This window comes from Necator americanus, chromosome III (genome assembly GCF_031761385.1).
Source record: "Necator americanus strain Aroian chromosome III, whole genome shotgun sequence".
In the NCBI taxonomy this organism is placed as follows: domain Eukaryota; kingdom Metazoa; phylum Nematoda; class Chromadorea; order Rhabditida; family Ancylostomatidae; genus Necator; species Necator americanus.
In genome coordinates, this window is record NC_087373.1 from 33,112,785 (window position 1) to 33,132,656 (window position 19,872).

The 19,872-nt window shown below is 40.9% G+C and overlaps 4 protein-coding genes across 6 annotated transcripts; 1 reads left to right on the top strand and 3 right to left on the bottom strand.

Moving 5' to 3' along the window:
* Positions 1 to 747: 747 nt before the first annotated feature.
* On the bottom strand, positions 748 to 1,257 carry RB195_011756 (uncharacterized protein; the record flags this gene model as incomplete). The annotated part of the gene is made up of 1 exon (XM_064193308.1): positions 748 to 1,257. One exon carries the CDS (start codon positions 1,255 to 1,257, stop codon positions 748 to 750), a length of 510 nt encoding a protein of 169 aa, XP_064050891.1.
* Positions 1,258 to 2,304: 1,047 nt separating this feature from the next.
* Positions 2,305 to 6,534, bottom strand: RB195_011757 (uncharacterized protein; the record flags this gene model as incomplete). 2 transcript variants are annotated; one of them, XM_064193309.1, is made up of 5 exons in its annotated part: positions 2,305 to 3,747; positions 3,802 to 3,887; positions 4,880 to 5,525; positions 5,663 to 5,764; positions 6,388 to 6,534. In XM_064193309.1, the coding sequence occupies 5 exons, from the start codon at positions 6,532 to 6,534 to the stop codon at positions 2,305 to 2,307; spliced, it is 2,424 nt and encodes an 807-aa protein (XP_064050892.1). The 2 variants fall into 2 exon arrangements, with proteins under 2 accessions (XP_064050892.1, XP_064050893.1); XM_064193310.1 differs by lacking the exons at positions 5,663 to 5,764; positions 6,388 to 6,534 and having other exon boundaries at positions 4,880 to 5,351.
* Positions 6,535 to 6,761: 227 nt separating this feature from the next.
* Positions 6,762 to 9,702, bottom strand: RB195_011758 (uncharacterized protein; the record flags this gene model as incomplete). Its single annotated transcript, XM_064193311.1, has 5 exons — positions 6,762 to 7,105; positions 8,967 to 9,075; positions 9,311 to 9,348; positions 9,427 to 9,510; positions 9,687 to 9,702. The coding sequence occupies 5 exons, from the start codon at positions 9,700 to 9,702 to the stop codon at positions 6,762 to 6,764; spliced, it is 591 nt and encodes a 196-aa protein (XP_064050894.1).
* A 1,835-nt stretch (positions 9,703 to 11,537) lies between these two features.
* RB195_011759 (uncharacterized protein) lies at positions 11,538 to 18,592 on the top strand (the record flags this gene model as incomplete). Of its 2 annotated transcripts, XM_064193313.1 has the most annotated exons (6): positions 11,538 to 11,721; positions 13,203 to 13,323; positions 13,380 to 13,603; positions 18,075 to 18,112; positions 18,442 to 18,526; positions 18,576 to 18,592. In XM_064193313.1, the coding sequence occupies 6 exons, from the start codon at positions 11,538 to 11,540 to the stop codon at positions 18,590 to 18,592; spliced, it is 669 nt and encodes a 222-aa protein (XP_064050895.1). The 2 variants fall into 2 exon arrangements, with proteins under 2 accessions (XP_064050895.1, XP_064050896.1); XM_064193312.1 differs by lacking the exons at positions 11,538 to 11,721; positions 18,576 to 18,592 and having other exon boundaries at positions 13,321 to 13,603; positions 18,075 to 18,117; positions 18,442 to 18,454.
* Positions 18,593 to 19,872: the final 1,280 nt, after the last annotated feature.

A 19,872-nucleotide genomic window follows, 5' to 3' on the forward strand; every position in this document is an offset into this window, starting at 1 on the left:
GTAGGTGAGATATTGATCTTTCTTTTCACACAGGCTATCTTGGGGACACGTTCAGCTAATGTTGGAGATATTATTGACAACATTGCAATAATAGTTAGTGCAAGAGATGTTCGCGGGATAGTGTACTGAGCACCTTCCAGTCCTAGTTCGTAGTCTCTGATTATCCCATACGCTTCTGTTTTTGAGGCACGAGCTGGAAGTTTCCTCCTTTCTTGGTTAGGTTGATGTTGATCTTTTTGGGTGTTTATTGTTGTGTCCTCTGGAGCACTTTGGATTTCCAGGAGGAAAATTTTGTTCAGAGGACGGTGAATTACTTTTCGGTTCGGTAAAAGTACTTTGGCGGATCTAACTGAACCATCGGTGCTGCATATAATTTCCGTAATTCTACCATATGACCAGCACCCTCTCGGTATTAGTTCTTCTTCAATCAAAACAATTTCACCTATTTCTGGGAGTGATCTTGGTAGGTGTCTGGGTTGTTTGAGGTTGTTTTTTTTGTGTTTCTCTTAATGAAGTCAGATATTTAACATTCCATTTCTCCCAGAATTTATTGGCTATTATTTCTGATGTTTGAAATGCTTCAAGTGCCTGTTTTTCTGTTTGGATGAGATTAGGATCGTAGTCAGGATCGTTCGATACGTCTGCAACTTTGTTGTTCGGAAGCGAGTAGTTGAAATTTCAATTCAAAAAATTAGTGGGACTCAATGGTATCTCTGCGATAACACTGGAGTTCAGGTTCGTAAGAGGTCATGTATTTAGAATTTCCTCAATTCGAGTGATTACGGTGCACATGTCTGCAAAACTCAAGCGTTTGTGCCCTATTGATTTATTAAACGCTTTCTTGGTTAAACCGACTAGTCGTTCCCATGCACCACCCATCCAGGGGGATCCAGGAGGATTGAAGATCCAGTTTATTCGTTGGGATGCACAATATGACATAAGTGATCGACCATTCTCGTTGAGGTCGCAGAACATCTTAGTGATAATGAATTCACCAAGCTTGAAGTTGGTTCCACAATCTGAGCGGACAATCTCTGGAACTCCTCTGCGCGAGACGAATCTCACGAAACAATTGAGGAATGCTCCTGCCGATAAATTTTCGACCACTTCTAAGTGTACTGCTCGAGTTGTAAGGCATGTGTATAAACACACGTACATATTCTCGAGAGTTTTTGAAGTGAAAGGACCCATGAAGTCATAACCGACATTTTGAAATGATCTCGACTTTATAACCCTGCCCTTTGGTAGTGCAGGCATGCTCCTAAGGGAAGAGCTTAGTATTTTTTGCAGATGACCCTACCTTTTTCTTGAATACGTTAGAGGGACGTGAAATCTAAAAGCGCTGTCTTGCGATTGAAAGAGTGTGCTCTTTGCCACAATGACCATTTTTGATGTGAATATCCTGCACTATCAGCCTGGATAATTCCGAGTTCTGGGATATAAATCGGTGACTTTGTGTCATGCGGAATTGAGGCATTTTGAAGGCGGGAGTGGTGCCGAATGATTCCGTCTTCGTCGCGAATAATCCGTTTATCATGAAATCGCTTTTTTAGTGCGTCAAGATTAATGCTTCTGTGTTCATGACTAATCAGAAGGCGTTCCGCGTTGACCATATCTGATGCGGTTATTTCGAACACGTTATCAAATTTGTCGACTTCTGATACTTTTATCGTTGACAAACGATTTTGATTGGTTTTTGCAACCCAATTTTTCATTGTTTTTGCAGCCTTTGCTAGCTCACGTAGCACGTTGTCGATTTTCTAAAAACACTTGAGATCAATAAGCTGTTCTTGTTGTTTGTTTTCTGATGTGGTTACTTTCAATGTAGGTAACCATTGTTTCTACTCCGTCATTCTCATGGACGTCAGATAGTGTGTTTATCGACTTGATAGGCCACTCGCTACAGTGATTTTCTTTCTAGCCAGCGTGGTCCTTTGATCCAGTCGTGCTCGCTAATTTCTTGTGCTGTCAGACCTCTGGTCCCAGCATCAGCTGGATTGTTTTCGGTGCTAACATGGAAGAATTTGACCGTAACAGCACTAATTTTGGGATAGTCTGATGGCACTTTTTGGGGGTCAATCGCGTCCTTCCACAGATCAGGCCAGAAATTGTGCCAGAGGGGACACATTGTAAGTATGAACAAGCTGCGATTGCAATCCTGCTTGCATCTGCGAACAACCAAAGGCGTTTTTGGTCACCTACTCTGGGTGATAGCACGTACCTAGGAATTGATAATGTTGCTAGATCTACTTCCTTGCACAATTTGTACCATTCGTCGCATATTTTTTGATCGAGTGGAGTTTTTCAGTCCACTTCTGAATCGAAGATTTCTCGCATCGTGGACTTCAGTTTAACAATGAGCGGTTCTCTGAGACCCATTGGGTCATAAATCGAATTAATTTGGCTCACGACATCTCTCTTAGTCAACTTTTTATTGTAAACAAACTTTGTTCTCACAGTAAAGTTGTCTGTCATAGTATTGTAATCAACTCCTAGTATTTTCATTGATCCAGATTGGAGTTTGTCAGAATATTTAATCCTTGAATTTACTTCTTCAGAATTTGAAATATACTCGCGTAGGTTCATTCCTGTCTTGCTGAAGAGATGCTTTGGTTCCTTGTACCTTCTTACTGCTTCAGGAACCGATTCTGCTTGCAAAAGTATATTATCCACATACAAATTTTTGGCAATTTCTGTGGATAGTTCCAAGCTCTGGGATTCCAAGTAGGACAGAATCGCCATGTTTAGTATGCTCGGACAAGCTGTAACGCCAAAAGGCAACCTTCTAAATCTGTATTCGACGACGTTGTCTTTTGTTGGTGGGTGATTGACATTCCGAAGCCACAAGAATCTGCATAGATCCTTGTGTGCGTCTATCAATCGAATTTGTGTGAAGGCAGACTCAATATCACACATTAAGACGATCTTCTTGAACCTTGAGGAGGTAAGAATGTCGTGTATTCTGTTAGCGAAGGATTCCCCTTTTCGAATGACGTCGTTCAAGTTGAGGTGGCCTCTTCGTTTAGACGAAGCGTCAAAGACTATCCTTAAAGGGACCTTTTTCTGTGGTTTCCATACCCCTGTATGTGGCATGTAATATATTCCAGCCGCATCGTGGTCTGCTGTGTCGAAGGTCTCTACGATCCCTTCACTGACATATTTGTTCACAAGATCGCAGTACCACTGCTTTTGTTCAAAATTACATAAGAGGATGTTTTGTAAAGATTCTATCCTTCTTATAGCTACTGAGTAGTTATTTTCCACTTGGATTACATTCTCTTTCAGCGGAAATGGAGCTGTGATGATGTTGTTTTCAAATGAGATCAATTTCGAGTATTCCTCGAAATATCTTTGAACATTTTCGTCCCTCTGGGTTCCTTCCGGCATGATACCGAGGCCGTCCAACTCAAATATTTTCTGTAAGAGTTCTTGTTCCGTGTTTTCGGAAATTCTTGTCAGACTGTGACATACTGTGTTAGCGGTTCCACTTACTTTGCTGATTTCTCGACCATAAATTGTGGGTCCAAAAACCGTTTTTGCTATATGGAAACCAGATGGTGTTCGGACTCCGTTTGCTGGATCCGTAAATAAATCGTGGTAGTAGTCCAGTCCAACGAGAATGTGTGGACTTTGATGCTCACCACAAAGCTTTGAATTTTCTAGACAGATAGTGTTTGTCTTCAAGAACTCAATATCTTCTGCGTTCAATTTCACTGGAGGAAATCCGTTTGTTATGATTGATTTGGTCTGTAGTCATGCAAACTTCTTCTCCGAAAGCAGTTTTCTTAGTTTTACCGGAACCTTATGGCTTTCGAAGCACTGGATATGGCCGCCAATTCCGGGAATGGTGCAGATTTCGGTCGTGTTCTTGGGTAGACAGAGTTGTTCTGCAAGATTTTCTTCGATTACTATTTTTTGTTTTTGTGCGCCAGAATCGAAGAAAAATAGCACTTTTCATATGTCTGTTTTCTGGTGTTCCAAATATTGCCTTCAGCAGTCATCAATATCAGTTGTTTGCTAGTTTGACTGTGCTGAATGGAGTTTTCCTTGATCTGTGGGGGTTCCACAGATACCTGAGTGTTTATTGGTTTGAACCTTTGTGGAATATTTCGATTGTTTTTTTCTCTATTTTACCAGCTGTGTTCTTTTGCTGGTTTTGGCTAACACGAACAAATTTGGGTTTCGAGTTGTTGTTTTGGCTGAGTTGCTCTGTCTTGAAGCAGAGGTTCATATGGTGTTTTTGTCCGCACTTTAGACAAACTGATCTTTGGCAGTCAAAGCTGCTTTGATTAGCGGAGCAACATTTCCAACAGCGATTCTGCTCCTTAAGTATCTTGCGGCGAAAGCTTCGATCCGTGACCGTTCGGCTCTGCATTTATACATGATTGTCCTTATTACAGAACAAGCAGTTACGATTACTCTTTAAGTTGTCATGATTGGTCTTAGATGGGATGGCCTTGTTGATATGTTTATGGCCAATTCTGCTTTCGACGTAGGCTTTTGCAGTGATCTCTGTTTTTAAGAGATTCATGAGGTCATCAACTGTTTGCCGGTCTTGTGATTGACTGGCCACTAATACAGATTTTATGTTGTCTTCAGGGAATTTAGATAAGATTGTTTCACACCACATTGGATCGCAGGTCTTCCCTACATGATATCCTGCGGAATTCATTTGGTTGGTCAGCATTCTTATTTGATCAAATGTTGCAGAGCAGTTGTCTGCGGAATTGTTCGCCACACTCATACTGACCAATTTTTTTTTGACTATTTGTGATCTATTAGACTGGTGATTGGAGTAATTCTCCTGTAAAGTCTTGATCAACCGATTGTAGTTTTCAGGAATGAGTTTTATCCCTTTGATGGCTGTTTTTTTTTCTACCCTTTAAACTTTCTTTGAGTAGGAGTATCTTTTCCATAATGTCCAGTTCATCACTGTTATGGACAAGGGCTTCAAAAATGGCCCAGTGTTTTGGGAAGTCATCAGAATTCCCGTAAAATTTTGGTAGTGTGGCTTGTGGAGGTTTTATTGACCTCAGCGTCCTTTTGGCTGTGCCACTATTGCATGTGGGTGCTGAATTTGATGTGTCTTGCGAGCAAGATGGCATTGTGATGTCTCTCACACAATTTTCGTTTGTATTATCAATTCCACCATCCCCTTCTTCGTTTACTTCATTCTTGACGTTATTGTCTCTTTGGAGCTTTAGGGACATGTATCCCAGTTTGATTTCCATATTTTCGCGCATATTTTTTGTTTCATCAAGGCGCGCTGTTAGCATAAACGTTAGGTCGTTTGCTTCAGCTATCGCAGATTGTAGCTGAGATTCTTCTTCTATTTGTTCAATTTCAATCATCAAATCCTTCCTTTCGGACTTGCTTTTGCAGTTTTTATACTCGTCTCTAACCTCTTTATATAATTCTTGGAGGTTTTCTCTTGCCTCTTTTATTTGCCTTATGCTACTTTGTAGTAGTGCTGTGGCTGATCGCCTTTTCTGATAAGTTTTCTCAACTATTGCTGAGTACTCAACCTGTTTAATGTATTTCCTGTAACGGGATACTAAAGTTTTTAGCGTCGTTGCGCTGAGAACTATTGGTGTTCTGTGAAAATGCAGTGCCATTTCTTTCTTTATGCACGTGCAAATGCGATAAACTTCGCTTGACCTACTTTAGCTTTTGACGGAGGTTTGATCAACTGTTTCTTGACAGTGATCTGCGTTCCAGTTAAGTTTGTAAGGGAACGACTTTTTGCCCAATTACTGGGATGAATCTGATGCGATTCACGGTCTTTGGTTTAACCAATGAGCTAATCTCTTTCTCCTGGCCTCAAAGATGTTACTCTTTGACGCGGGAGAGTAATGGCTTGTTTTAGCCGGTGCACCAAACTGTGTGAGTGGGTGACTAGAGATTTTAGGGTATTTTATAACCCTATTTGAACAGACCAAAAAGAGGTGGTTCAGTGAAATTCTTTATTGTGTGAATACAGGTCAGCAGAACAATTGCCAGCAATAGGATTGGATGAAAGAGTGGGCAAAGCGTTGTCTGCCGCACTCTTGGACGGTACAAGTAGTATCTGTGCTAGAATAACCGTAACCGCGAACGGTACTTTATATCACGCCCCTTATACATCATCGGGGTCGATGATAAGCAACAACTAACTCTTAAGGGAAAAAGTGAGTTTGATATCATCGTGTGTGGGACCTAAGAGTCAGTTAAGACATTATTTGTGGTGATCGCATCGCATAGACGGTTATTACGCTAGAAATCAAGCTGATAGAACTTTTGCTTAGTTCGTGCAACTCGATTCGCGCAGTTGTTCCACCGCGGTCCCACCGCGATCTCAATTGCTCACGCGATTGCTATATTAGACATGTTACTTTGAATGAACCATACTTTTGCCGGGAACCCGAGTGGCATCAGTAAATATTGTGCGCTACGTGGTTTTTCTCTGATCGATAATTCTGGATCAATCTCGATCACCGCTTCAGAATTCACTCTGTATAGATCTTTTTTTCGCATTCGGACATCAAATTTGTACATGCTTGTGCTGGCAATCAATGAAATGCATCTAATTTCCTATGATATTTTACGATTTTCTTTTAAAGCCTTCTTTGGTGAGAGATCTCCCGCCACTGAATGGAGATTTGAGGAAAACATTTCATCACAAAAGAAATCAAACAACAAATCAACACTGTAATGGAAAAGATATAAGTGATTTTAACTATGTCAAAATGACTATCCTTAAGCTAGAATTCCTTATTTCATAGCTATACAGATAGCCGATATGTAGCACCATAAGACATTCCAGCAAATGGCGATCCACGCGGCTCCGGAACCGTCTCCAGCTCTACTCTTTGATAGTCATCAGATGCTCCGTACTTGTACGCAAAACATGGTGACGAGTCCAGGGGAAGTTCCTGATATTCCACATCACGTCGTTCTCCTCGATTTCTTCTTTTCCGCAGCACCGAACCAGTCGGAGCGACCCTCGTTCGAACTGAGTTTCTGTCGCCTCCATAAGTCTCGAATCGATCATGAGAAGCCACTATTTCGCCGAATACAACTGGAGAATGAGATCCAAGGATACGATTTGAACCGGATTCTATTCGATCTGAAATTCAGCGTACTGAAAATCGGACAGAAATTGTCCATATCAATGGAATGGCTCAAGGCGAAGCATCTAAAGTAAAAAAAAAAAAGCTAAGAATGTCCGCCTCATCGCTACCCTAGCCATAGTAATCTTATGGAGTCTCATCTTGGCTTTTTTTGCACTGCAACGTCATCATCCTGAAGTTGTTGCTGTAAAACTGGAAGCTTATAGGTTGTCCAATTGCAGCTGTTTTATTTTATTTTTGAATTGTTTTTTTTAGTTTTTTTCTAGTTTTAATTTAATTTTCTTTTATCGGCAGAACTGTACTGGCTCCTACCTGTGACCTTTCTCAACTAGTGTTGTAATAGGGTCAAAATGATGTTAATAAAACATGGCGTAGTTGTGAAGGTGAATGCGCTGGAAGCGTGGTCGAAGAGCAACCGGTTGCGATTGAGCTGGGACCCCCACTAGTTCTACTCATCGCTGCAATCCAGCTGAAACTAGCGACGGTCCCATTTCGATCCCAGCCGCTAGCTCCACCGTGCCACTTCAAGCGCAGCCACTTACGCAAAAGCCCCGAGATTAAGATCATTTTGATGGGCTTCGAGCACAATCCTTGATCCGGGATTTTGGGACATTGATCCTATTCTGCCTTCCTGCAGTATCTAAATCCACAATTCAATTTCTCATAATTATTCTGTTCCCTTTTATGCCGAAAACCCTGTGCGCCACCTAGGGTATGACGGGACTAAAATGAATCCGGAAGAAAACTGACAAATGCAGTAACATTAGCGTCGTCCGACAAATTTTTTGGAAAAAATCGAAAATAACGACTTCATAACGGGGTGGATGAACAAGAAGCTTATGTACTTTTTCTTATAGAAACGAATGTAATGGAGTAGGTCCAACAACGTATTAACGACCGGAGGCAATAACACCATCCTCAGCCATTTTCTCAACTTCTTCATCCATCAAAAAAACGATTCACTGATGCATGATGGTCGCCGACTTTTCTGAAGGATAAGAAAATCGATTCAATACTGCGTTGAGCCATCACAAGCAGTCACTGTTCAAGCGCTCATAAAGTTTGAAACAATCATGAATTGATGTCGTATTGACTTATCCCAGAAGAACTCATACCTGCAAACCATTTTACCTTCTCCCTTTGTTTCTTTTATATCAAATGTCCGTTTCTCACAATTCCAGGGTCCGCATCCAATATATTTGCTTCTGGGACGATAAGTATGATCAATCTATTCGAACGAAATCACTGGAGACTTTTTTTTTCAAAAACTGTTGCGAAAACATTCCAAGTGGAAACGTATTTCCACTGCGTGATCCGTTTGAGCGTGGGCAAAATTTTACTGGAGACCACAGTATGCAACCAGGGGACAATTTCCACTAGAACGCGTTTTATCCACATGAAAATGTTAGTGTGTACGGGCTGAGAGGACGTCAGAGGTATCAAAATGGTATTGAAGTTCACGAGATCAACTCAGACTAACGAGACGTTAGTAGCAACCGCCAAATTATCTCCCTACACCGTTTCTTTAGTTCACAATGGCAGAATCAAACATATAGTCAAAACGATATGAAACACGGACAGTTGCGTAATCGTGTGCACTCGAAGTGGTGCGGTAGTGGACACAGCGGTTGGAATCAAAGTGGGACCACGCCGAACTGCAAAGATGGTGGCAGTAGCGAGGATACTTACACGACCCCAACCGCTGCGCTCCAACGCGCCGTTTCGAGTTCATCCGCAATTGTCCCTGCCTCTTATCGTTTTGACCCTACTATATGTTTGTGGAACTCTGCCGGAAGCCAAACCACCGATATGAACCGGAATTTTTAAAGTAAGGATGAATAAAATTGAGAAGAATGCCTCGAATCAAATTTCGAAGATTTCCGATCCAAGAATACACTCCATTTCGCCTCGGCTGTTTGCCATCTCCCTGAATCTGGGACATTTTCCCGACGATATCTTGTGATCTCTGAATGAGGGAAACAACGTCGAATTAGAGCAGCTTGCCTGGTAAGAAGGTTAAATTCTAGGTTCTTTACGCAGTTACGAAAAAGAATTCTTAAGCTGTCGCTTCAGAAGCGAGAGCTTCGTGCAGCGATAAACTTATCATCCTAAATCGCAATTCGCTGAAGAAGTTCGGCATCTCATACAGAACGAAAAAATCAAAAAAGACAAAAATAAACAGCAAACATTCAAACGCAAACCTTTCTTCGAATATTAACTCCTTTACTGTACTGCGTACCTGGAAGCAAATCTCAAATCTATATGTAGTACAAAAGTATGCATATGAAAAATACTTTAACAATATTACGGTACGTACGAGACACTACACAGCCGGAAATTGTGCCGATTATTACAGCTAACGAAGCAAAAAATGGTATCCAAAGAAGGGTAACAACATTGTCTGAAGGTTAAATCCGTTAGAAAAGATAGAAATAGACCACAGCCGGCATAAATGAAGAGATTACTGAGGGGACATGCAATTAATTACGAGGGTAGACAGAAAGATTCTAGTCAGGGCCGTCACGAACAAGCTCTTTGGAGCACGCTGACCATCTGTTATGGATAAATACAGCTCACCTATTAACTCAGCCATTGAGAGATAATGGATAAAATGAAATGAGATCTCTGCATGAACCTCTTCAAGGCGTCGACTATCATATCAATTTCACGAGAATATTATCACTCTAACCTGTTCACTCAAGGTACGCCTTGATTACCTTGACACTTTAACTCCCGCTGTTCTTCGAATTGGTAGAGCGGGCGCCAGAAATCCTTCCACCTGTCCCGTTCACGTGTCAGAGTTGCCCAAGGGTTTCTACTCTTGCGTGCGACACGAAGGAAATCGAATTTCTCCTTCGACGACTTTATGAAGAAGTCTGACCATTAGCAGTCTTTTTGTCCTGCGTTTAATATCACGTAGAACCCACTCGGTCACTGCTCTGGTCCAACCATTTTTGTTGAAGCGCACCGCATGTTTGGCCCACCTTATTTTGCTTTCCTTGGCTGACGCGGCGGCATCTCTTCCATTGCTGACGTAGGACCTGACCTGATCTGGTCCAATTGTTTGTAGTCGAATGCTGCCACTTCAATCAAATTACTCCTAACTATTGCTGGAGTAGTGTGTCATTGTACCTTTCAATAGAGCATCATGATTAGCAATTTTTCCAGGGAAAAGAAAGCGGTGGAAAGTGATTTCAGTGAAATGAAGCCACTCCGTAGTTACAATGAGTAAGCTGATCAGTGGCGGTTGATTTAAGCCAGTTGGACGAGGCTACACATCAAAAGGGCATGAATTTTTTTGGACATCTGACTTCTTCGCTGCCTTGGTGCAATAAGAAGTCAATGGCAGATGGTAGGGCACAGAGCAAGGAAACAGGAGAGCAGACCATAGAATAACCCTGGAAAAGAAATCATAGAAAAAAGTAGGGCATCCCCGTTCAAGATGTGACACGCTCGAATATGTAATATCTCAGTATCGCGGATCACACTTATGTAGCGCAGTTGTTAAGAGGCTCCACTGTGTAGGCGCGATCGGAGATTTGAATTCGCCTCAGTACCAACCAAACCGCCCATCCTTGCGAGTTCGATAAATTGTTACCACTCTTTTCTGGTAGGATGAAAATAGTGACGTGATACATCGCCCAGCCCCCTCCTACCATGTCACTGTAGAGACTAGACTGGACTAGTAAACGCCAAAGGATTCTCAAATGGAGTGGACGTAGTGGCGCATCCCAACTGGATTGACTAACGTTAGACACGTTGCCCTTTATCCTTTATCCCCGACTACTTCCCAAGATCAAGAAACCTTCAAACGCATACGCTAAGTGCACAAGGAACCCATACGTAAAGAAAACAATTATCATCACTCATCAGATGATGTTCTACATCTTCCCTTCCCTGCTTTCGAAATTTCGCCGGGGCGATATACGGTAGCATGTGTGAGTGTACCAGACTATACAGCGGAAGCGATACGATTGATCTTTCTCTAAATTCTAAAGTCGACCTTCTTTGAACTGTAGAAGTGACTCGTGTATCACTTTTCTAAACAGAATCAAAATTACCCGTGTTCGACTGTCTTTGAATTTTAGCATGTTGAAGCGTAGTTTTTAACTGATTTTTTTGAGCTGTAGCCAAGATTGGTATTGATCCTCTTTATTAAACAACAGTTAGCGTTTCGGCGTTATCGCCTTCGTCAGAGCCTGGAAAAAATCAGAGCCATTAGTGATTTATCCTCTCAAGCGCCTCATCACACTATAGGAAAGCATCCAAACGGTAAGCAATCTCAAACAGCAACACATTGACTAGTGCTTACCTCATTAGCTAGACTTGGTAACGCAACAGACCACCACGTACCAAAACTATGAGTCGGAAGGGTTTTATATAGGGACTTCTCTGCCCGCCTAGATCAAAACCCGCATAGGTCTTGATATGGATAGCATCCATCCCTCTCGAAGATCCAACGTAGTGGATAGCTCAGAAAAGATCCTGTTCTGTCTACCTGACATATCTGATGATATGAGCAGAGCGATACGGAGCTCTTTACGAAAAGCTAGTCTAGAGAATGACGTGAGGGTTGTGGAAATACCTCCAGCGAACCTCAACGGATCAGCTGGTATGTAATCGTGCGTATGATCGGCTCTGCACAATTCCCAGCTGCGTAGTTTGCCCGTGTGGAGAGGGTGATTGCATGGTATCAGGAGTAGTGTGTCGTATCACGTGCAGGTTGTGTGTTGACGATTACATATGAGAAACGGAACGTCCACTGTGTATTAGGGTCAAGGAGCATCTAGATGAACTCGCAAAATCTAAACTTTCCACCCCACTCGGAGCACACCGTAGAATATGTCATCTAAACTCCGAAGTAGAGGTAGAAGTTAGTATATTATCCCACGAGTCCGAGACTTTGTTATCACAAACGAGCTATCCCCATATCAAGACCTATGCGAGTTTTGATCTACGGGGCAGGCCGTGGGGTACCTATATGAAACCTTTGTGACTCATAGTTGTGGTATGTGGTGGTCTGTTGCGTAACCAGGTCTAGCTAATGAGGTAAGCACTAACCAATGTGTTGCTGTTTGAGTTTGCCTACCGCTTGGATATTTTCTGCAGTGTGGTGAGGCGCTTGAGAGGATGAATCACTAATGGCTTTGATTTTTTCCAGCGATTTCCGGCGATAACACCGAAACGTTAAATGTTGTTTAATAAAGAGGATCAATACCAATCTCCGCTGCACTTCAAGAGAATCAATTGAGAACCAAAATTGTTATCGATCTTCATTCTGGGTCAAGTTTCGACGCCGTCGCCTCTTTGGAACCTGGAAAATTGACGATACGTTCAATTTGTTCTCTCAAACGCTTTATCGCCTCACAAGATATGACTTAGTAAACAGATTATTTCAGAGAAAACGTCAGAGAAGCGGACCACAAAAGCGCTCACCTTGATAGTCATAAAAACGTGATGTTAGCAAACTACCAATTACTAGAGTTGTGCCGTCAGTAGTAACCAGTAACGATGCCCCTATACCTGACCCCGCAAGTGGAAATCCGCCGAGATCTCCATTCGGCGCCAGTTCATTGTTCACCGACATGCATTATTCTTTACAGTTCGTAGGAATTCGTGCCGGACTGACGGGAAAACAAATTATCGCTACGTAGATATTCACGAGAGACACCCGGTCATAGAAAGAAATCTTTATGATCCTCATATTCTTGGTGTATGCAGCTGTATCAGAGCAAATCATTGCAAAATTCTTGAAATTAGCGAAGATGTGGATTTTTGTCAGTCACGAACTGCTAGGTCTATGGAAAATGTTCTCAAAAATGAATCCATAACGTAGTGCACGGCATCGGCGCTATCCCCGTCGCCCTACAAATCGATCACAAGGCAATGTTATTTATTGCGGAAATTGCTCAGCGATGGTGGAGGGGAAAATCGATGACGCATCTGTGATCGAACGTAGAGCTGAAGCGTTGAGAATTCACGGCAGTATTCACCATTTTTAGAAGAATGTTTGTTTAGTTCTGTATGAATCACTTGCAGCACACACATTGTGCTGGCGCGGTGCGGTTGAAAATTAACGATAATAGCGCCCAGCGGATGTTGTCGGAACGGGACCGATAAGAAGTCGTCGCGTTGGTTGTCGGCACGTCGCCGCGTGCACTTTTCAGCCGTCCAACATCACCTTATCACCAAATTTGAACTGTTCCCTCCGATGGTAGCAACTACTTCCAACGAGAATTCCTCGACGACAACGACGACGAAACATTCCAGTTGCCGGCATTCCCATGACTGTGCGATGCGGGAAAGTCACGTCAACATCGGTTTCATCCCGGAACCACCGCAAAGTTTACAAGGAGCTCCTCCACCGTATATGGCCACACCGATCAACAGCTACTGGCAACCGTCAGCCTCAGCTCCATCACCATCTCGGATACCATCCGCTCACCCTGTTCATGCGAGAACAGTCCGTTGTACTCAGTGCTATTTAGAACGAGGCGAGTGTTTTTTTTTGTTTGAAATCATGCTTGGCTAGTGCTATGCTAGGCCCATTTTTGCACACCTGACCTTTTTCTATTTTAAGATTTTTCTCGGTAATTTACTTTACTATTTTTTTCCGCTAGTCTTTCAAATATACGTTGTAAATCGTTTGAACTTATAAGTCATCAACTTTAACCAACCGACCTTGACCATCCTTGAAATCAAACAATTCCAAATAGATCTCTTCTTCAAAAACTTCTGAATGCTTCAATGGAAATGGATCAGAATAACTTCATTTTGTCAAGATTTTTCAATATGATGTGATGATAACCGATTTGGAACAATTCCCAGTGAAGATAACGAAATAGCGGTCAAATGTGCGATAACAGCGCTTTTTGAAGTCCTCGTAATTTTCTCTGCTTTTACTTACTGTTTTCACATTTGCGATTGTTCGATACGATTCTCACGAATAAAGAATGCTAAAAAAAACTAATAGCAGAATTCTGTTGATTCTGTTCTGTTAATTTAAAAATTTCTTCGCTCATGAACAGCACTTGTTATCGCACCTCATCACTGCTCATGAACGTCTTTAAAACAATAAGTTTAGTGCTCAAAAAAGGAGAGGAACAACATTGTTGATGTAAACAATGGTTGATGTAAACAAGTCAACGCACCTATTTTACCATGTGACTACCACTCATGAGTTCCGCCGCACATATATTCAGCGAAAAGTAAAAAAGTAGGAAAAAAGAAGAGAGGAAGGAATTTTGTGAGTTTTGTTAAATTAATATTGCTCCACATTCGCATGCATTAAATTCTTCCAGCAGACTAAAACTGGTTTCTCTAACCATTTTGGCATGAATCAGTAGTTTATTTTGAAATTCGGCAAAAGCATCGCATTTCTGCTCTATTTCATCAGTCTCAATTTTTTCTGACCTCTACGACGTCCTACTTCTTATAATGTAGCCTCTGCGACTTTTAGGCCCTAGAAGTGATCTGGAAATCCTTGCTACATTTCGCGTGATCAAGAAAATTAAAGGATAAGGTGCTGGCGGTTCCCAAAAAGCGCTTAGGATGCGCCAGCTGCAACGGTGCGTTTCGGAGAGGATCTTTTAGGTTAGTGCTCCTACCCACTCACCAGCTTAAATCTGGTACGAATTTTTTGGATTTATTGCCTCACAAACCTGGAAATGCAAGAACGCTCAAATTTACTTTGAAATGCAAGGATTTTTACTCTGTGTATTATAAAATAAATTGCTCCCAACCATAATTAACCCATAATTCATAGCACTTGATCAATGTTTTTTCCACAGGCAGAATTCTCCATCAATTCTTTTTCATAGAACAGTGGCGGATTGCAAGACATTCCTTCTTTGTTTCCCTAAGGGTCATAAGACTTCATAAACCTTAGCGATTCCGAAATAAAGTAGGTAAAGCATCGTCTTTTCTCACGGGATGGAAGGTTAGCAAGTTTTTGGATAAAAGCTTAGCACTTAACTCTTATTGTCCACGAAACCAGGTGGAATAGATTACTCATATTTGAAAAAAGAAGGATGTTTTAACGAAAAAAAATGTGTGCAGAATTTTTCCAGCTTACCTACTAATCCCAAGAACTTCTTTTGTTCTGTTTTCGAGAATTAAAAAGGCGCACACGCACTGCGAAAAATCAATTAAAAATATACATTGTTGGGTTGGATTTAAATCCTCATTTTTTTATAAACAAATATCTTCATGATTTTACTTTCTACTTATTTTCTTTATTTACATATTTTCGGCTTTTGTCTTTTTTTTCCTTGAAAAATACAGCTTTTTGCTACTGAATGTGTTCATAATGAATTCTTTCATCTCGCACATGCTATTTCTTCTTTTCTCTGTCTTGACAACATTTTAAAGTCCCATAAAGATCAAAGAACACTTTTTATCCCACGCAAACAAACATAAAAGAAATTAGTTCCTCAACATTGCTGTTCCAACGAAGCGGTTTGTTTGTACGGCGGTAAAACCGCTATATCGTTCGATCTTCCTCATTTATGTGTATGTTCTGCAAACAAAGGAATAACTGGGAACAATCTATCATCCGCAAGCAAAAAAAAAGGAGAGAAAAAGGTAAAAACAACATTTCATTAGCTTTTCCCAAGAAAGCCAACTAAAATAGTGTTTTTACGTTAATTAGCGAATGAATTTTTTTTTTTGGATTGCAAAAGATAACGCAGAAATGTCTTGTTTATTTCCATCTAATATAGTGCTCTATAGATAACAGAGCGATTATCCTCAGAATTTTTCGATACAGCACGGAATGATGGCGAAGACAAAATTTACAGGGTCTTCACAATCAATAAATAAACGATGGGAAATATCCCTTATTTTCTCATATTTATGTACATAATGATAGATATGGGAATTTCCTATCGTCAAATCAAATAGCTGACTTTTTTGCGATGTGGAGCATGTGCACAGAGAAAAAATGGGAGCTTCTGGGAGAATGCGCAAAATCCATTCTCTTCTTTTTTGTTCTGTTTCAGTAACAAACGATTTTGGAACGAACGAGAGAGAATTTAAAGGCAGCGTAACGATGGAATTAGCGATGTCCGGATCTGTTTCTGTTGAAACGATAGGATTAGGAGTGTAGCAATGTGCAGGAAACACAGCGACAGCAGTCCATCGATTAATCGTTCGTTGACCTGAGCAACGCGTATACCTACGTGGTACGTAACGAGAAGCATCGTGGGAAAATTCGATCGCCAATCCAGTTTCCCACGACGTTTTCCAGAGCAATTAGGGAGATGTGCATCCCTAACCTTATCTTTCTGTAGATCCATGTGGAGAGGTCTCAATATCGTCACCTTTGAGGTGTGCTGAGCTTAAGCAACTAGAGGTTTGGGGTCAAGAATTTCTGCTCTGTGGAAACAATGATTTTTTCCTGACCTTTTTAGATCCATAATTGAGACATATGTAGATCTCAGAGAACATCTGTAGACCTCGGCGCGAATCTCATTTGACTATCTGGAGCCATAAAATCCTAGCTGACCCAGGAGAAGAAGTACATAAATCAAGACGTAATTATATTAATAGATGGACCTTTGAACCACATCACAGTCACACATAATGTCGTGTATAATCATCAGAAAAGTAGCAGAAAGCAAAAAAAATAAAGTAGAAAACTGCTACAAAATTACCTACAGGTGCTATCATGTGATTTTCTCAAAAGAGAACTGAAGCGAGCCACAAGAATTCAACTCGAAAGGTTTGGTTTTGGAAATATTTGAAGAAATCCAATGAGATTGAATTTGGAGAAATTTTCTGAGAATAAGGAATCACATCAAACGGTTTTTCACATGGCTCCGGTGACAACTATTCCTTTGATCCCAATTCCAGTTTCTTCCTGAAGGGAGAAATACAGGTATTTTCGTTAGAATGAAATAGGTTTGTATGAAGTTCCACTGTTTCTGTACATAGAGCCTTCTAACCGTTTCTTTGGTAATTCTTGTTCTATGATGAATAGAGTTATTCTTGGAAGTATTAGAAGTGGTTGAATTGGATGATTGTATTTTTTTCGAGAGAAAATCAAATTACATCAGAACCACTGGTGCTCAAGGAGCTTGAAGACGTGCAGCAGAAGCTTCCTTCGTGCATCTTGATTTTAAAATGCAAGTTGAAATCAGTTAGATCTGGGTGTTTTCTACTCATTCATACACAAAATTTCATTAGAATCCTTGTAGTCCCAAATCGATGTATCGCATCATCTATGGTATCGCATTTTTGGCCTTTAATCGGTACAATTTTGAAGTTAAGATATCAGGTGATATTACGGGGCTAATGACGTTAAGATCCTTGCAAGTAGGTAGGCGTAAGCGAGTACATAGCTAACAAGAGTGTGCGCAGTAACGCTCGGTTTCCCCTTCGAAATTACAGGAAAAGGCGTCCAAAACCACGGTTCGGTGTTCATTTTTGCCAACGATGCAACTTATTACATGGGGTAGAACAGGGACAATCCGCAACACATCTTCGATTATTTATGTTTAGCACCTTCTGCTGCATTTTCGAGCTATGATTACAGGATTGCGGTGATTGGATGACCACGAAAGTGTTTGCGTCCTACTTCACAAGTTGTTGTTTCACAAGCCCTTATCTGAGTTACCGAGAGGACATGCGCGTACGCTCACGCTAATTTTCGTAAACTAAATCACTATCTATTCGTAGTACGATCACAACACCGTTATTTTCATGAGATGCTGCCTTTAAAGCAGCAGCACTGCGTCAATTAACGTTACTAGGAAAATACGGATGCTGCTGACTCGCTCTCAAATTTTAAATCTATTACAAGTGCTAAAGGAAGAACCTTGTTCATAACTGCAGTGAGCAAAATATTTTAAGGTTAGCTACTTTATTGTCAGTTCAAAATAAATAATAATAAAAATAAAATTCATAACGTAACATGAGTTACGCATCCGAACAAAATTGATCCCAATTGATAATTTTCGATTTCAGCAGCTGCAGAAAGACGACTTTTCGAACGACGTAGACGGGTTATGTACGGATTATTTCTTGGATTTTTTATCGCACCTATTGTCATTTTCCTGATTATAATGATGACAATGGGTTTATGAAGTATTTGTGAATCTGTTTGATAAATTACATGTACAATAAATTTTATTGTTTACATTTCTAGTCTCTCCTGCTTTTACGAGCATTTGTTGTCCGTTTCAAAGCTTTCATTGTGCCTACATTTCGTTTCTTTTTTTTATTTTGCTCAACTCGAAAGTTTTATCTTCTGTTATTTTTTTTTGTTTTTTTTTCCTTAAAGTTTTCACTTCTGAGAGTCATGACTACTTCATTCGTGTACGACTTATTTCAGAATAAACGAGTAGCTCTAGTTATTGGCACTTCAAGAATATGGGACCCTCTTGAAATGAGCCCAATAGAAGATCGCCACGTAGCAGGTATCGTTTGAGGTTATTGAAGGCGTGACACTCGTATTACGACTTGCAGAAGCGAGAGGATGTTGAAGTCGGTGTTTTGAACCTCCCAGAGAAGTCTGATATCAATTTATCATCCGTAGAATGGTGAAATGCTTAGTTGGCACTAGGGCGGTTTCGAACCATCGATCGTACACTGTGACAGACGTACCTCTTACCATGTTCGCTACACTCACCCTTACACCACCCATTCTTTCTAAACTAAGAATTTATTATGAATAGAATAGACTTTATTTACTTTAAACATTTATTTTGAATAATTAAAATTTTTGTTATTTTGAGTACATTAAAATGCAGTTAATTTCTGCAAAAATTTTTGCGAACACTGGAAACAGCACAAATTTGATAACGCAGTTATTGTCTGTCTGCTTGGGATTTTTCTGATTTTCCTGAAATTCTACAACTTGATGTATAATCTTCGGCAAGAATTTGTCACAAAAAGTAGCTGAGTTTAGCTTGCAACAATTAACAACAAATCAGAAGAGTTTAAACAACCGAGAATGAGTGCGTCATGAGAAAAATAAAGGATAAAGGATAAGGTTTCTGGCGTTGATCAATCCACTTAAGATGCGCCCCCACGTTCACTTCAATTCAGAATCGTTTGAGGTTTACGAACGTGTAACTTGCCTATACAATGACTTGCGGTGGCTAGCCGATGTGTCAAGTCAGTACTTTTATCCTCCCAGACGAGTCTGGTACCAATTTATCGACCCCGGAGGGATGAAAGGCTTGGTGAGCACTAGGGCGGATTCGAACCTCCGATCGATCGTGCAGGAAGCGGAACCTCTAACCGCTACACCACACCCGCCCACCATGAGAAAAATATCAGCAAAAATTTTTCGCAAACAGTTATTAATGTATAAGAGCTTTTCGTTACTGGTACTGTACTGTAGTTGAACTCTTAAAAATTGTTAAAGGCAGCGTGGATCACATGGTATCAGGTGGTGCCGCATCCAGAGCTATTCCTACTCGTCGTAGAAAATGTCGTGTACGAGGCGCCTTCTAACGTACTTCGTAGGAACTAAAGTGGTTCCCACGCCGTTTTTTTGTTATGACAATTGGGAAAAATGAGCGGAACCACACTGGGTTCCGCAATCTATTATACTACCCAAACTCTACGCTTTCACTACGGGTTCACGCACCACCAACACATCCTGATACGCTGCGTTGGAAAAAAAAAGCGGAGAATTGATCTGATGGGACTTTTCATAACTGAAGATGCTATTCCGGAGTGGAAAGAAATCAATAAAGACAAAGAAGGAAGGAATTCTTCTCGTTGCAGCAATGTGGCTATTGATAGAATGGTTGCA